General features: G+C 42.8%; 1 protein-coding gene and 1 long non-coding RNA gene across 2 annotated transcripts; both read left to right on the forward strand.

Annotated features, from left to right (window-relative positions):
• Positions 1-8,330: 8,330 nt before the first annotated feature.
• LOC106584985 (uncharacterized) lies at positions 8,331-11,055 on the forward strand. The gene is made up of 4 exons (XR_006761809.1): positions 8,331-8,883; positions 9,528-9,853; positions 10,064-10,538; positions 10,624-11,055. It is a non-coding gene; the product is annotated as an uncharacterized lncRNA (long non-coding RNA).
• Positions 11,056-11,513: 458 nt separating this feature from the next.
• Positions 11,514-15,003, forward strand: LOC123730401 (uncharacterized). Its single transcript, XM_045706909.1, has 2 exons — positions 11,514-14,539; positions 14,741-15,003. The coding sequence occupies exon 1, from the start codon at positions 11,579-11,581 to the stop codon at positions 14,270-14,272; it is 2,694 nt and encodes an 897-aa protein (XP_045562865.1). The 5' UTR covers positions 11,514-11,578; the 3' UTR covers positions 14,273-14,539; positions 14,741-15,003.
• The last annotated feature ends 1,063 nt before the right edge of the window (positions 15,004-16,066 follow it).

Raw genomic sequence — 16,066 nt, forward strand, 5'->3', positions numbered from 1 at the left:
TTACAGTCAAAGAATACTATGCTATTGTTTGAAGAGAGTGCACAGTTTTGAACATGAAAAGTTATTAATAAACAAATTAGCACATTTGGGCAGTCTTGATACAATATTTTGAACAGAAATGCAATGGTTCATTGGATCAGGCTAAAACTTTGCACATACACTGCTAGTGGCCAAAATCTAAATTGCACCTGGGCTGGAATAATACATTATGGCCTTTCTCTTGCATTTCAAAAATGATGGTACAAAACAAAGTTTTTTTTTTCTTTTACCAGATCTAATGTGTTATATTCTCCTACATTCCTTTCGCATTTCCACAAACTTCAAAGTGTTTCCTTTCAAATGATACCTGAGCTAGGGTCTGAGCTACAGGCAGTTAGATTTGGGTATGTCATTTTAGGTGAAAAAAAAGGTGCCAATCCTTAAGAGGATTTATACGTCACCGACTGCCACTGGTGGCAACATAATCTGAAGGTAATATCTTAACAACTGCATTTGGTCATCTTCCTTACCTCCTCAACACATTGCAACAACGTAATTTCCAAAAGAAGCAAGCTAACTGTCCCATGTCATTCATTTATCCGGTTTTAAAGATTTGTAATATATAGACAAATATTTCCATCTTTGAAATCTTCAGATAACATGTTGAACATAACTGTGATGAGTTTTTCCTCATCAATCAACACACAATACCCAATAATGACAAATCAAAAGCAGGTTTTTAGATCTTTTGGGGCAAATGTATGAAAAAAACAAAAACAGAAATTCCTTATTTTTACATAAGTCAAGGCACAAGGTGAGACCCAGATGCAGAAACAGGAGGCAGATGGTTGGAGTCTTACAATATTTATTAATCCAATAGGGTAAGGCAAGAGAATGGTCGTGGACAGGCAAAAGGGTCAAAACCAGTTCAGAGTCCAAAAGGTACCGAAGGGCAGGCAGAATCAAGGTCAGGGCAGGCAGGATGATCAGGCAGGCGGGATAGTAGTCCAGAGTCAGGCAGGGGTCAAAACCGGGAAGACTATCAAAAAGAGAATAGCAAAAGGAGAACGGGAAAAACACTCTGGTTGACTTGATTAACATACAAGACGAACTGGCACAAAGAGACAGGAAACACAGGGATAAATACACTGTGAAAATAAGCGACACCTGGAGGGGGTAGAACAGGTGAAACAGATCATGGCGCGACACATAAGTATTCAGATCCTTTGCTATGAGACCCATAATTGAGCTCAGGTGCATCCTGTTTCCATTGATCATCCTTGGGATGTTTCTTGATTGGGGTCAACCTGTGGTAAATTCAATTGAATGAACATGATTTGGAAAGGCACACACCTGTCTATATAAGGTCCCAGTTGAAAGTGCACGTCAGAGCAAAAAACAAGCCATGAGGTTGAAGGAATTGTTCGTAGAGCTCCGAGACAGGATTGTGTCTATGCACAGATCTGAGGAATGGTACCAAAACATTTCCGCAGCATTGAATGTCCCCAAGAATGCAATGGCCTACATCATTCTTAAATGGTGTGGCAGGTGAGGTGCAGGTAGCCTAGTGGTTAGAGCAGTGGATTAGTAACCAAAAGGTTGCAAGATCAAATCCCCGAGCTGACAAGGTAAAAATCTGTTGTCCTGCCCCTAAACAAGGCAGTTAACCCACTGTTCCTAGGCCATCATTGTAAATAAGAATTTGTTCTTAATTAACTGACTTGCCTAGTTAAATAAAGGTACAAAAATATAGATGTTTTTAAAGGAAGAAGTTTGGAAGCACCAAGACTATTCCTAGAGCTGGCCACCTGGCCAAACTGAGCAATCAGGGGAGAAGGGCCTTGAGGGGAGATTGAGGATTGAGGGGAGATGAACGGAGCAAAGTACAGAGAGATCATTGATGGAAACCTGGTCTAGAGCGCTCAGGACCTCAGACTGGGGCTAAGGTTCACCTTCCAACAGGACAACGACCCTAAGCACACAGCCAAGACAACGCAGGAGTGGCTTTGGGACAAGTCTCTGAATGTCCTTGAGTGGCCCAGCCAGAGCCTAAAGGGTTTTGGAAATAACGTCTCAGACAAAGATTTGTGCATATCCACTTTTGGTATAGGTACGGGACCTGACTTACCCGTAACCAATAAAACTATAAACGCTTATGGGATTTCCTCCACCCCTGTAATACATTTTCAAATAAAACCCATGCCCTGTTGAAAGCAAACAATGAATGTTGAACATGATTTTCTGTATTCACCTACTCAACTGTTTAACTTGCTAGGTATAGACTTATTATGGACAGAGCACGCCATCTACAGAGGACTGATAGACAGTGCCAGACCTGTTATAGTTAAAGTTGATCCCAGAAAGAGACTCTAGTCTCGAGAGCTACCTTAAAAAAGGAAGCTCCCTCCAAAGTGTATCTCTTCCATTTGAATTGGCTGATGTATTTTTATAAATTCATCACATTACATGTCTTCAAATCTTAAAATAATAAACATTTAATAAGTGTGAAGCAGAAAGTGAATATCACACAGAAATTGCTAAAAAATATATAGAGTGATATTGTTAGGGTAGACTAAAACTAAAACAATGCCTTCCAATAAGGAGAAAGTTATAATGCTTGTTTTGTTTTTAAACCTTACAATAGGGGTAAAAGCAGAACATTTGAGAGTGATCCGTTTGTATTAGGAGTAGTGACTGGGAGGGTCTTGAGAGTCCTAGTTGAAGGAAACAGATATGGAGACTAGTGAAAGTCACACAATGAATGGTAATATCAGTAGCATTCAGATAGCACTCTAATAATGCAATGTCTTAGTAACTTGAAGATGTAAATGTTTCAATACAAGGTTACATAACGAACAGAGGGATTGAGCTTTGGGACTGATATTAAATTTAGAGGCATCTGTTATTTGGGTTAGAGATAAGCTCCCTTTACTCACTGAACTCAAACAGGCTGTAAGGGATACATTGGGGGGAAAAATTATGAATAAGATATGTTTTTGACCATTTCCAATTATTATTTGTCAATTCGATAGTTTGAATATACCACTGATTTAAGTAAGTAAAAGGTAGTTTCATCTAAAACAATAATCTATTTCCATTACGTGGAACTGTGCCCAGAATTGAAGTAGATCCAAGTAAATGTTTGTAGTACCAAATATTGAGCTGATAAGCCAGCACCAACTTTTTGAAGGACCTAGCAGATTTGTTAAACAACAGGTTTCATATTTTGACTAGTTGATGTCACAGGGACATATGTCAATGCAACAGGTCAAAATGATAAGATTACAAGAAAGGGGCTCTGGAATTGTTTACTTTTGAAGGTGCCTATTCCGCTTGACGGTACACTATCATCTGATGTGTCTAAAGTCTAATTCTGTATACGCATGGTTTTATCAAGACTTCCTGCCCAAGATGCAGTAAACTCAAATCAAATACAATTTTATTAGTCACATGCACCGAATACAACAGGTGTAGACCTTAAAGTAAAATGCTTACTTACGAGCACCTGACCAACAATGCAGTTTAAAAAAGTATGGTAAGAATAAGAAATAAAAGTAACAAGTAATGAAAGTGCAGCAGTAAAATAACAATAGCGAGACTATATACAGGAGGGTACCGGTACAGAGTCAATGTGCGGGGGCACCGGTTAGTTGAGGTAATATGTACATGTAGGTAGAGTTATTAAAGTGACTATGCATAGATGGTAACAACAGAGAGTAGCAGCGGTGTAAAAGAGGGGGAGGGGGGGCAATGCAAATAGTCTGGATAGCCATTTGATTAGATGTTCAGGAGTCTTAAGGCTTGGGGGTAAAAGGTGTTTAGAAGCCTCTTGGAACTAGACTTGGAGCTCCGGTACTGCTTGTCGTGTGGTAGCAGAGAGCACAGTCTATGACTAGGGTGGCTGGAGTCTTTGACAATTATTGGGGCCTTCCTCTGACACCGCCTGGTATAGAGGTCTTGGATGGCAGGAAGCTTGGTCCCAGTAATGTACTGGGCCATTCGCACTACCCTCTGTAGTGCCTTGCGGTCGAAGGCCGAGCAGTTGCCATACCAGGCAGTGATGCAACCAGTCAGGATGCTCTCGATGGTGCAGCTGTAGAACCTTTTCAGGATCTGAGGACCCATGCCAAATATTTTCAGTCTCCTGAGGGGGAATAGGTTTTGTCGTGCCCTCTTCACGACTGTCTTGGTGTGCTTGGACCATGTTAGTTTGTTGGTGATGTGGACGCCAAGGAACTTGAAGCTCTCAACCTGCTCCACTGCAGCCCGGTAGATGAGAATAGGGACATGCTCGGTCCTCTTTTTCCTGTTGTCCACAATCATCTCCTTTGTCTTGATCACGTTGAGGGAGAGGTTGTTGTCCTAGCACCACACCGCCAGGCCTCTGACCTCCTCCCTATAAGCTGCCTCGTCGTTGTCGGTGATTAGACCTACTACTGTTGTGTCACCGGCAGACTTAATGATGGCGTTGGAGTTGTGGCTGGCCTTGCAGTCATGTATGAACAGGGAGTACAGGAGGGGACTGAGCATGCACCCCTAAGGGGCTCCTGTGTTGAGGATCAGCGTGGCGGATGTGTTGTTACCTACCCATACCACCTGGGGGCGGACCGTCAGGAAGTCCATTATCCAGTTGCAGCGGGAGATGTTTAGTCCCAGGGTCTTTAGCTTATTGATGAGCTTTGAGGGCACTATGGTGTTGAACGCTGAGCTGTAGTCAATGAATAGCATTCTCATATAGAGATTGAGGGAAAGGGCAGTGTGGTCAGCGCATGCTCGCAGTACAAGTCCTGGTAATCCGTCTGGCCCCGCGGCCTTGTGAATGTTGACCTGTTTGAAGGTCTTCCGGAACAGCTGGTGATCTCATGCATGTTTCAGTGTTATTTGCCTCGCAGCGAACATAGAAGTAGTTTAGCTCGTCTGGTAGGCGGGTGTCACTGGGCAGCTGTCGGCTGTGCTTCCCTTTGTAGTCTGTAATGGTTTGCAATTCCTGCCACATCTGGTTGGGGTATGTACGTATGGTCACTGTGGGGACGACATCATCGATGCACTTATTGATGAAGCCAATGACTGATGTGGTGTACTCCTCAATGCCATCGGAGGAATCCTGGAACATATTCCAGTCTGTGTTAGCAAAACAGTCCTGTAGTTTAGCATCTGCTTCATTTGACCCCTTTTTTTATTGATCTAATCACTGGTGCCTCCTGCTTTAGTTTTTGCTTGTAAGCAGGAATCAGGAGTATAGAATTATGGTCAGATTTGCCAAATGAAGGGCAAGGTTTGTATGCGTCTCTGTGTGTGGAGTAAAGTTGGTCCAGGGTTTTTTCCCTCTGGTTGCACATTTATCATGCTGATAGAAATGTGGTAAAATGGATATAAGTTTCCCTGCATTAAAGTCCCTGGCTACTAGGAGTGCCGCCTCTGGGTGAGCATTTTCTTGTTTGCTTATGGCAGAATACAGCTCATTCAATGCTGTCTTAGTGCCAGCCTCAGTCTGTGGTGGTATGTAAACAGCTACGAAAAATACAGATGAAAACTCTCTAGGTAGATAGTGTGGTCTACAGCTTATCATGAGATACTCTACCTCAGGCGAGCAATAGCTTGAGACTTCCTTAGATATCGTTCACCAGCTGTTATTTACAAAAACACATAGTCCGCCGCCCCTTGTCTTACCAGACGCCACTGTTCTATCCTGCCGGTACAGCGTATAACCAGCCAGCTGTATGTTGATAGTGTCATCGTTCAGCCACGACTTCGTGAAGCGTAAGATTTTATAGTTTTGAAGGTCCTGTTGGTAGTTTGATCTTCTGCGTAGGACATCTATTTCATTCTCCAAAGATTGCATGTTTGCAAGCAGAATGGAAGGAAGTGGAGGTTTATTCAATCGCTTCTGAATTCTCAGAAGGCAACCCGCCATCTTGCCCCTTTTTCTCCGCCTCCTCTTCACGCAAATCACGGGGATCTGGGCCTGTTCCTGAGAAAGCAGTATATCATTCGCGTCGGACTTGTCATTAAAGTATAAAAAGGATTCTGCCAGTCCGTCGTGAGTAATCACAGTCCAGATGTCCAGAAGTTATTTTCGGTCATATGAGACGTAGCGGCAACATTATATACAAAATAAGTTAAAAAAACAAGTTACAAACAATGCAAATAAACGAACCAAAAAACACAATTGGTTTGGGACACGTAAAACGTCAGCCTTCTCCTGCGCAATTATTACAAACTCGATTAGGATTAACAATTTTTAGGACTGATTAACCTCTATGGGCTAGGTGGGACGCTAGCGTGCCACCCGTGGTGCACTCCATCAACAGCAGGTGCATTTCAAGAGCGGCAAATTTGAATCCAAATAAATGTCAAAATTCAAATTTTTCAAAAATACAACTATTTTACACCATTTGAAAGATAAACATCTCCTTAATCTAACCACGTTTTACGATTTCAAAAAGGTTTTACGGCGAAAGCATAAATTTAGAGTATGTTAGGACAGTACATTTACAAGAGTTGTGTGTAATGTTTTGTCAAGTCAAAGACAGGGTCACCAAAACCATAAAACCAGCTAAAATGATGCACTAACCTTTTACAATCTCCATCAGATGACACTCCTAGGACATTATGTTAGACAATGCATGCATTTTTAGTTCTATCAAGTTCATATTTATATCCAAAAACAGCGTTTTACTATGGCATTGATGTTGAGGAAATCGTTTCCCTCCAATAACCGGCAGTCAAGTCAGCGTCACAAATTAAATAATTAAAATTAGAAAACATTGGTAAAATATTATATTGTCATTTAAAGAATTATAGATTTACATCTCTTGAACGCAATCAACTTGCCAGATTTAAAAATAACCTTACTGGGAAATCACACTTTGCAATAATCTGAGCACTGCGCCCAGAAAAATACGCGTTGCGATACAGACTAGACGTCATGTTGGGGAGATCTAAAATCGAAAATACTATGTAAATAATCCATTACCTTTGATTCTCTTCATCAGATGTCACTTCCAGGTATCACAGGTCCATAACGAATGTAGTTTTGTTCAAAAAAGCTCATCATTTATGTCCAAAAATCTCCGTCTTGTTAGCACATGATCTAAGCCAGCCGGACTTCTCGTCATGAACGAGGGGAAAAAATATATTTACGTTCGTTCAAACATGTCAAACGTTGTATAGCATAAATCATTAGGGCCTTTTTAACCAGAACATGAATAATATTCAAGGTGGACGAATGCATACTCTTTTATAACGTATTGGAACGAGGGTACCCAACATGAACTCGCGCGCCAGGTGTCTAATGGGACATCATCGTTCCATGGCTCTTGTTCGGTCAGATCTCCCTCCAGAAGACTCAAAACACTTTGTAAAGGCTGGTGACATCTAGTGGAAGCAATAGGAAGTGCCAAAATATTCCTCAGCCCCTGTGTTTCTCAATGGGATAGGTTTAAAGTCAATACAACACATCAGGTATCCACTTCCTGTCAGAAAATGTCTCAGGGTTTTGCCTGCCAAATGAGTTCTGTTATACTCACAGACACCATTCAAACAGTTTTAGAAACTTTAGAGTGTTTTCTATCCATATATAATAAGTATATGCATATTCTAGTTACTGGGTAGGATTAGTAACCAGATTAAATCGGGTACATTTTTTTTATCCAGACGTGCAAATGCTGCCCCCTAGCCCTAACAGGTTAAAATGTAGCATAGTGAAAACTAAGTATATGTTTATTTTCTTTCTTCCAGGACTGATGGAATGTCCACTACCAAGTTTTTTTATCATGTTTACCAAGGACATCTCCAATAAGAATTCCTATTGTAAACTATCTAGAGTTATGACAATAGGGTATTACTTCAGATTAAATGATTATAGGTTTCTGTTATTGAATCAGGATAAACCATCCCATGCATTAAATGAAATTGAAACAATCAATGACTCCACCAAGACAATATACATAATGTTCCATATGTGTATTAAAACATTTTTAAACACAAATACATTTTCAGACACATCAAAATAAATCAAAAATAAGAAACCCCAATGAGTCCAAATTATTTCAAGTTTGCTTAAATAAACCGTTGGCGCGCGTTGGAGCTAAAAAAAAATGACGACACCCAAAAATATCCTGAAGCACCTCACGTTGTAGTTACTCACTGCTTGGTAGATATTCCCTCAGCGAAGTATGGCAGTTCCATGCAGGTTTCCTCACAAAGTCCAAGGCAAGCACAGCTACCCATGCAGACAGTACTCCTTAGCCGTAACCGATATCCCATGGGAACACGAACTCGTTAAGTTTCCCAAGCAATTATCTCCCGGTGTCACGCGATGCTAGGCTAACCTCAATGCTGGCAAATACCTCCACGACGAGACGGTAGCTTCAGTCTTTACTAAGTTTTAACAAAATTATAACAACTCTTTTCTAAAATAAAACATGTCTTAGTAAGTATGGGTTTTGTTCTAGTTCTGTCGTCTTCTTTTATAACTTTTCTTTACCAACCGTTCTAAGGTAAAAACGTCCATCCTTTCATCAACGTCTTTTTCCCTCTCCTTTCTTCCCAGGCCTCCCGTTCACCAGGTCAACTCCCATTGGCCACAACTTAACAGGCGACCTTATTGGTCAAAACGTACACTTCAAAGTAAAACGAACTATTCACTTATACGTTAAATAAATATTTCTACAAAAAGCATAATGCATTAACAACATTACAGTTTAGGAGCAATTCAATCATCTTTTAAATATATAACCAATTAATTATAACAAATAAACTCAATACCTGGTTCAAACAAGGGTATTACATTCACTTCAGTTGTCTGCCGATGATTCACTGACGTTTTTTCAAAGGAGATTTTAGTATTACCTCTAAATAGCCTACAACAATAAGCTACACATCATGTCAGACAACAGCAAGGTATGGTTCATTTAGCCTATTTTGAGTTTAGAGGAGAAATTACTAACAGTATAGTAGGTCACTACCACAGCAATAGGTCTCACTGGTTTGGTCCATGGACTGAAATCTGACCACTATTGCCATTTTGTTTAAAATAGGAGCGAATAAGTTCTTTCATAAAGTCACAACTTAGCACTGATATTTACCAGACTACCTGGTATGATGACTCCTTGCTGTCCCCAGTCCACCTGGCCTTGCTGCTGCTCCAGTTTCAACTCTTCTGCCTGCGGCTATGGAACCCTGACCTGTTCACCGGACGTGCTTGTTGCACCCTCGACAACTACTATGATTATTATTATTTGACCATGCTGGTCATTTATGAACATTTTAACATCTTGACCATGTTCTGTTATAATATCCACCCTGCACAGCCAGAAGAGGACTGGACACCCCTCATAGCCTGGTTCCTCTCTAGGTTTCTTCCTAGGTTTTTGGCCTTTCTAGGGAGTTTTTCCTAGGGAGTTTTCCTAGCCACCGTGCTTCTTTCACATGCATTGCTTGCTGTTTGGGGTTTTAGGCTGGGTTTCTGTACAGCACTTTGAGATATCAGCTGATGTACGAAGGGCTATATAAATACATTTGATTTGATTTGATTTATCCACCAGAGCGTGAAATGGGAGGATTCCCCGGATGATCAAAATAAAGTTGTGGAGAATATGAAGGATGAAACAGAGACACATGAGACCTACAAGAACAGGACAGGAGGCAAGGTAGGAAATATGCTGTCCTTTACACATCCTCTGCCTACTTAGGCACAGATCTAGGATTAGTTTACTATCACTAAATCCTAACCTTAAAGCATTAGGAGGAAACGCTACACTGACCTTAGATCTGCTATGAGACCTATGATCTGTTGTCATGTAGGCTAAACGTAAGTCCAGTGGCCGTGCCAAGAAGACTTCCGTGGAGAAGGACAGCAGCATTGGTGCAGGTCCGAGATTACTTCATGTTGGGTGCAGGTTGTGTTCAAATTCATCAGCACTGATCTGAGAAGATAGTATCTATATAGGTGAAAGCAATATAGTGGAGGCCCGCAGAGAGATGTGCTTTTACCTGTCCAGTGCAATCAAATCACTAAAGGTGAAGGAAATTAGGGATAAAGTTCAGATTCAACTTTAGATTTCTCTTTGCGGTTTCCCAGAGTCTTCTCAGACACCCGGGTGTGGTTTCCGGGAAAGGGGATCTATCATTGAGCAGCTGGAGAAGGAGGCTCAGAGGACTCTAATGCCTTCTCTCAAGATTGGGACATGCTGTGCCCCAATCCTCCTCTCCTTCCTGAGGAGTCTAACTGATGAGCAAGTCCCATGTCTTTCTCCAACCTCACATACAACAACTCTGAATTTATAGTCATAGTGCACCTTCTAACCACAAATGTGATTTCAAACACTACACCTAACCCTAACATCACCTTAACCACACCCCTAACTCTTCCTGTAAATCAAGAGCAAAATGGCTCATGTACTTGCTAATAGCTTAATTAAATACACTTTTATTTTCCCTAACATGGCTATCTAGTGACTCCACTAACTCAACACCAGTGTGCAGCTAAAATATGTTTCCTTTCTTTTCTTTTCTCTAGCCAATGGAGAGTGATTCAGCATGGCATGAAAAATAACGTAAGTCTCTCCACATAAGGTTCTGGGGAATGGTGTCATGGAATTGCTTGATTGACAAAAACATTACTCTGTTTGTTGGCCATAGCTCACATTCGAGCAGCTCTCCATGCTGTGTCTGAAGATTGTTAAGGTCGTGACCCAGACAGCCCTTCGCATTCTCCTACCAGCGCTAGCTCGTATCATGGGTGTGGACCTGAGGAGTGGGGCAGCCTCCCCAGAATCCCAGTGCTCTCTGACAGGGTCTGAGGATTCCTTAGGCAGTCTGGATGAGCGAGAGAAAAGGCTGCTGATCAGTGAGATGAACTACTGGACTAAGGAGAGGAGGAAGAATGGCAGTGCAGGGTGCCGCCAAAAATCCACTCGCAGAACCTCATCACCATGCTGGTCGCCTAAGAGGTATGTTCACAGCAATATTTCAACTTAATAATTGCAAGACCTGACCCATACTTATCATAAATTATTAACTTGGAATTCATACCTTGTAGTATAAGTTCTGGTCAGAAATGTTGCCCCTGAGGGGGTGGGTCCAGGTGAAAGTAATTTTTAACTGGGTAAGCCATAAAGTAATCTATGAATAAATTGATTTCAGAATGAATTATATTCTGATGTCGTACAAACATAAAAATCAGGCATAAAATTGTGTCAGTTGGCTTTAGGCTTCTAGAACTACGATGGTATGAGAAGTAAACCATCATTGCTCTCATTTGATTTTCAAGCTCACTAATGACCCAGATTAGATACCAGCTGGCTGGTCACATTTGCATGGCATAAGTGGTGATTGTGTGTTTATCTTCAAGTTCCCAGACCTCATTGCAGAGTTTGCCAGCAACTAGAGAGGCTCTCCTCATGGAGGAGCCTCTGAAAGCTCTCTTTGGGGTAACGAAAAGAGAGCCTCCTGATATCCCTGGTTGAGGGTCACTCCAACCCCACCTCCTCCAGCTCCTCCGAGTTGAGCTATGCTATCGCGGGGGGAGGTAGTACACCAGCTTAACTCTGGCCTCTCAGTAGCCATTCAGGCCAGCTCGGGGAGTTGCCCCCCTATGGACAGTCAGGACATAGCAGCAGGCAAGGAGGTCATTCGGGTAGCCTCGGTGCAGATCCTGGCCGAGCTACAGAGCCAAACGTCTGAGCCAGAGTGGGTAGGGTTTATCGAGCCCCTCATGGACCCTGTGACCGATGATGTGCTGAATGCCATTGTCGGCCCAATGGACAAAATGGCACAGGACTACAACATCCTATTGGATCTGGCCAAGAAGATGACAATCTTGGGGTCTAAATTTCTGACCAATCTTCAATGTGACCTTGATGTTGAGTGTCCATCTGGGAAAGAAGGGACCACTCACTTTCTCAAAGAGACTGGATCCTCTAGCAGTGTGGTGTCCAGAAAGCTTCAGACCCTCTCTAGCCCCGACTTTCAGTCTAAAGCCCTCAAGGCGGTGAGCACCATCCTTACAAGGAAAGTCAGCAGCTCTTCTGGCGTGGCTCCTTCCTCTAGGCCTTCTAGTGCTGCTCCTAGCCTTACTGAAGCTCCCCTGAATACCAGCTGCACAGCCCTGACATCTGTAAGCTCCACTGCCACAGTGATTGTTAAGGCATTTGTGGGAGGCATGGAGACGATAGCATCATTTGAAGGCAAATGTGAAGCAGTTGATTGGCCAGTTCCTGTAAATGACCACAAAACAGGGTTTTCACAGAAGATAACCTTCTCTCCAGCCCGCACACTCTATGGCCTTATAAGTGCAGACACCCTGGAAAAGGCAACTGTTTCAACTGTTGAGGTCCAGTTACCCAGCACCAAACATAGTAGAGTTCCCAGTGAGAGCCAACCAATACCAGCTCTCTGTCTCTCCAATCTGGATAACAGCACTCAAGAAGTTCTTAGCAGTGTTTTTTCCATCTACAAGTCAGAGTTATCAAAAGTGGAGAGTAAATGCTTGGCCGTTGTCAGTTCATCTGATGAGTCCCTAGATGCTTGTTGGCTTGTTGATGGTGTCCTATCAAAGCTTGATGACTATACTATTTCCCAGTCACCCTCACCCAATGAAGACTTGAGTGTGAGTACTCAATGTTCTCAACTGAGCTCAGAAGAGAGTGTCAGAATCACACAGTCCTCTACTAGTCTGATTCAGAGCATTAAGAAGCTCTCTAGCAATGACTTTCAGACTCAGGCAGAAGAGGCAGTGAGTAAAGTGCTGATGAGATCCAGTCATTCCTTTATCACACAGATCAGCCATACTGGTCTTCAGAAAAGTCTGCAGGCTGGCTTATCATCTAGCTCGCCATCTGAGATTGCCTCCATGTCCTCTCAGAATACAGCCCCTGGATTAGTGGAAACCTTTGTCAAAGGAATGGCGACTATTTTCCAGAAAAATGAGTCCACTGACACTGTGCTCCTGGAAAGAAGTGGGAGAGTTTTGCAGTGCTCCCACGGGGGCTCCCAACTGGATGATACTGAATTGAGCGTTAAAATATCAGAAGAGAAGCTTTGGTCAACAGCTAAGACCATCTGCGTCAATATGAAGAACATACTTAAGGATTTCTTCACAGGGCTGAAGCCATACGGATCCGAAAGGACAGAAAATGCTTCTTCCAAAGAGACCCTTGGGGAAATCCTGGTTGCTATCCAGAGTGAAATCTCAAACTTAGGGCGAATTAAGGATTCCAGGGAGCTCCTTCAGATCAACGATATGGTAGGAACTATGCTGAAGGAGGTTGAGAAAAGTGAGGATGACAGTGAACAAGTCTGCCAAGACATCCCTAGAACCTGTTCATCTTTGTCCACTTCTTTAAAGGGTCGTAGTTCCTTGTCTAGCTCTTCAAAGGGTCCTAGGTCAGAGTGTGAGTTAGAGATCAACCTCCCTGGCACTCCCATCCCTGACGAAGTGCCTTTTGATCTGACCTGCCCCATCGTCAGGAGCTCCTGCATCAACACCAGGGACTCTAAAATGCCAGAGATTTCTACAAGTGACCTAAGGACAAAGATGATGGCACACACAGATGAACCCCTGCATCGTAACAGTCCAATGACTGACAGCAGCCGACCACCGAGTGCTAAAGAATCTTTTCGATCCTCCACTACTCCATCTTTCACCAGCAAGGGAACCTCTTTGGTACCAAAGGGAGATGGGATTGACATTGAAGAGAAGGAGGTGAGCATCCCCAGCAGCTCTGGCCATTTGAGGGAGCTCTTAATCAGCCCAGACATCAGCAGTGCCACTGCATTCCCACTGCAGTACTTGATGGACTCCAGCAAAGATGATGTCATCTGTTTGGTCACCGTACTGGTGATAAGGTTGCTATCGAAGATCAGACCCTCAGCCCTAGATGGACCCTTCCAACAGGCACCAGACATGACAGAAACATCTCAGCAACTCATCAGACAAGTCCTGTCTGAGTTCTGTGTTGCATCCAGATTCTCCAGGACACAGGAATATTCCCAGAACCTGCACATCCACAGGGTGTTCAGAGGTGTACATAAAAACTTGATGGAGGAGTTTGGCTCTTATAACACCCTGCAAGCAGCTATTTCCTCCCAGGACCCTGCATTTGACAGAGTCCTGGTAAAGTCCTTGACCCAGCAGCTGGTACAGGGACGCAAGGAGGCGTCAAGACCAGCTTCTGCTGCAACAAACCCAGCAGACCAGGCTGAGACAGAGAGGGGGGCTGAGCAGAAAGCAAGAAGGAGCTTCCTTTGCTTTTCAATGACCAAACTCAGGATCAACTTCAAGGTATAGCAGGGAGTTAGCATTTGTTTTTTGTTCCAGTTAGATGCTGATGTTATTGATGTGGCTATGATAAGACAAATATATGAGATAAATATGTTTTTATTCATCACTAAATTGTTGCCTTGGATTCAGAAGTGTTCCATTTATTTATTTATTCATTCTCTGTACCATTTTCTTTACCTTTCTCCTGTTAGCGTTCCAAGAGAGGAAACGAAAAGGACTGCCATTCAGTCCAGGAACAGAATGAGATTCCCTCTACTGATGGACATTGCATAGGTAAGGATGTTTTAGAGCTCTGCTACAGCTTGTAGTTTTGTTTAGGTGTGTGTTAGAAACATGGAGTATGCCTACCAAACTCATTGCACTGTTATTTATCAAAGTTATTATACTGTATTTATGTCTCTCTCTCTCTCTCTCTCTCTCTCTCTCTCTCTATCCATCCATCCATCCATCCATCCATTTCTCTTGTGTTTCTAGCTCCACACATTGAGGCTCATGGTGCTGAATCTCCAGTTGGAGAGGTTTCTCCCTCCATATCTCAGCCTATCAAAAAACAATCCTTGATTGTCAGGGTCTTTTCAGCAATGATGAAGCCATTCAGGCGCTTCACCAAGAAGAACCTGTAACCTGTTACACTGCATGAAGAACTACTTTTGTAACAGCAAGACTTTTGACAAGAGGAATTTCTGCATGTCTACCCTTTCAAAGTCTATTTGATCAAATAAATGCAAATTATTTTACAAGAGTTTCACGTGTTTTGGATGATTGGTAGCACTGAAGCCGCTTTTCTCAGAGAAATGCACCAGTTCCCCCTTGGTTACACATTTATTGTGCAGTTTTTGAGTTGGCAGGACTTGGAGTGGCAGATAGCCTTGTGGTTAGAGCGTTGGGCCGATAACCGAAAGGTTGCTAGATCACATCTCTGAGCAGACAAGGTAAACATCTGTCGTTCTGCCCCTGAACAAGGCAGTTAACCCACTGTTCCTAGGCTGCCATTGTAAATAAGAATTTGTTCTTAACAACTTGTCTTGTAAAATAAATAAAATAACCAGAGCTTGTCTCTAATACAATAGTTGCTGCATAGACTGTCAGATAACCAGATGTTCTCTATTAATTTAGTTAGATTGATAAGAGCTTATTAGCAGCAAGGGGAAAACACATTGAGGAGAATTAGCTATCTGCAGCTAGATGAACCCTCTGAGATGTTTTCTGTATGTTGAATATATAAGGTCCAGCAGTTGACAGTGCATGTCAGAGCAAAAACCAAGCCATGAGGTCGAAGGAATTGTCTGTAGAGCTCAGAGACATGATTGTGTCAAGGCATATATCTGGTGAAGGGTACCAAAACATTTCTGCAATATTGAAGGTCCCCAAGAACACAGTGGCCTCCATCATTCTTAAACGGAAGAAGTTTGGAACCACCAAGACTCTTCCTAGAGCTGGCCGCCAGGCCAAACTGAGCAATTGGGGGAGAAGGGCTTTGGTCTGAGAGGTGACCAAGAACCTGATGGTCACTCTGAGCTCCGGACTTCCTCTGTGGAGGTGTGAGAACCTTCCAGAAGGACAACCATCTCTACAGCACTACACCAATCAGGCCTTAATGGTAGAGCGGCCAAACAAAGCCACTCATGCTATAATGTGTATAAAGAGTTACTTGTCTAACAGAAAACAGAGGGTGTTCTTTAAAACCTCTTACATCTAGGCGTTCCGCCAGCGGAACCCAGTTCCGCCAGCGGAACCCCTAGCCAACAGCCAATGGGATCGCATGACGCGAAATACAAAAACCTCAAATATCCAATAATT

Source organism: Salmo salar, chromosome ssa24 (genome assembly GCF_905237065.1).
Source record: "Salmo salar chromosome ssa24, Ssal_v3.1, whole genome shotgun sequence".
NCBI lineage: Eukaryota > Metazoa > Chordata > Actinopteri > Salmoniformes > Salmonidae > Salmo > Salmo salar.

Bases quoted from the DNA above. Each gene is read 5' to 3' on its own strand.
- LOC123730401 (XM_045706909.1), top strand. From the start codon at position 11,579: ATGGACAGTCAGGACATAGCAGCAGGCAAGGAGGTCATTCGGGTAGCC.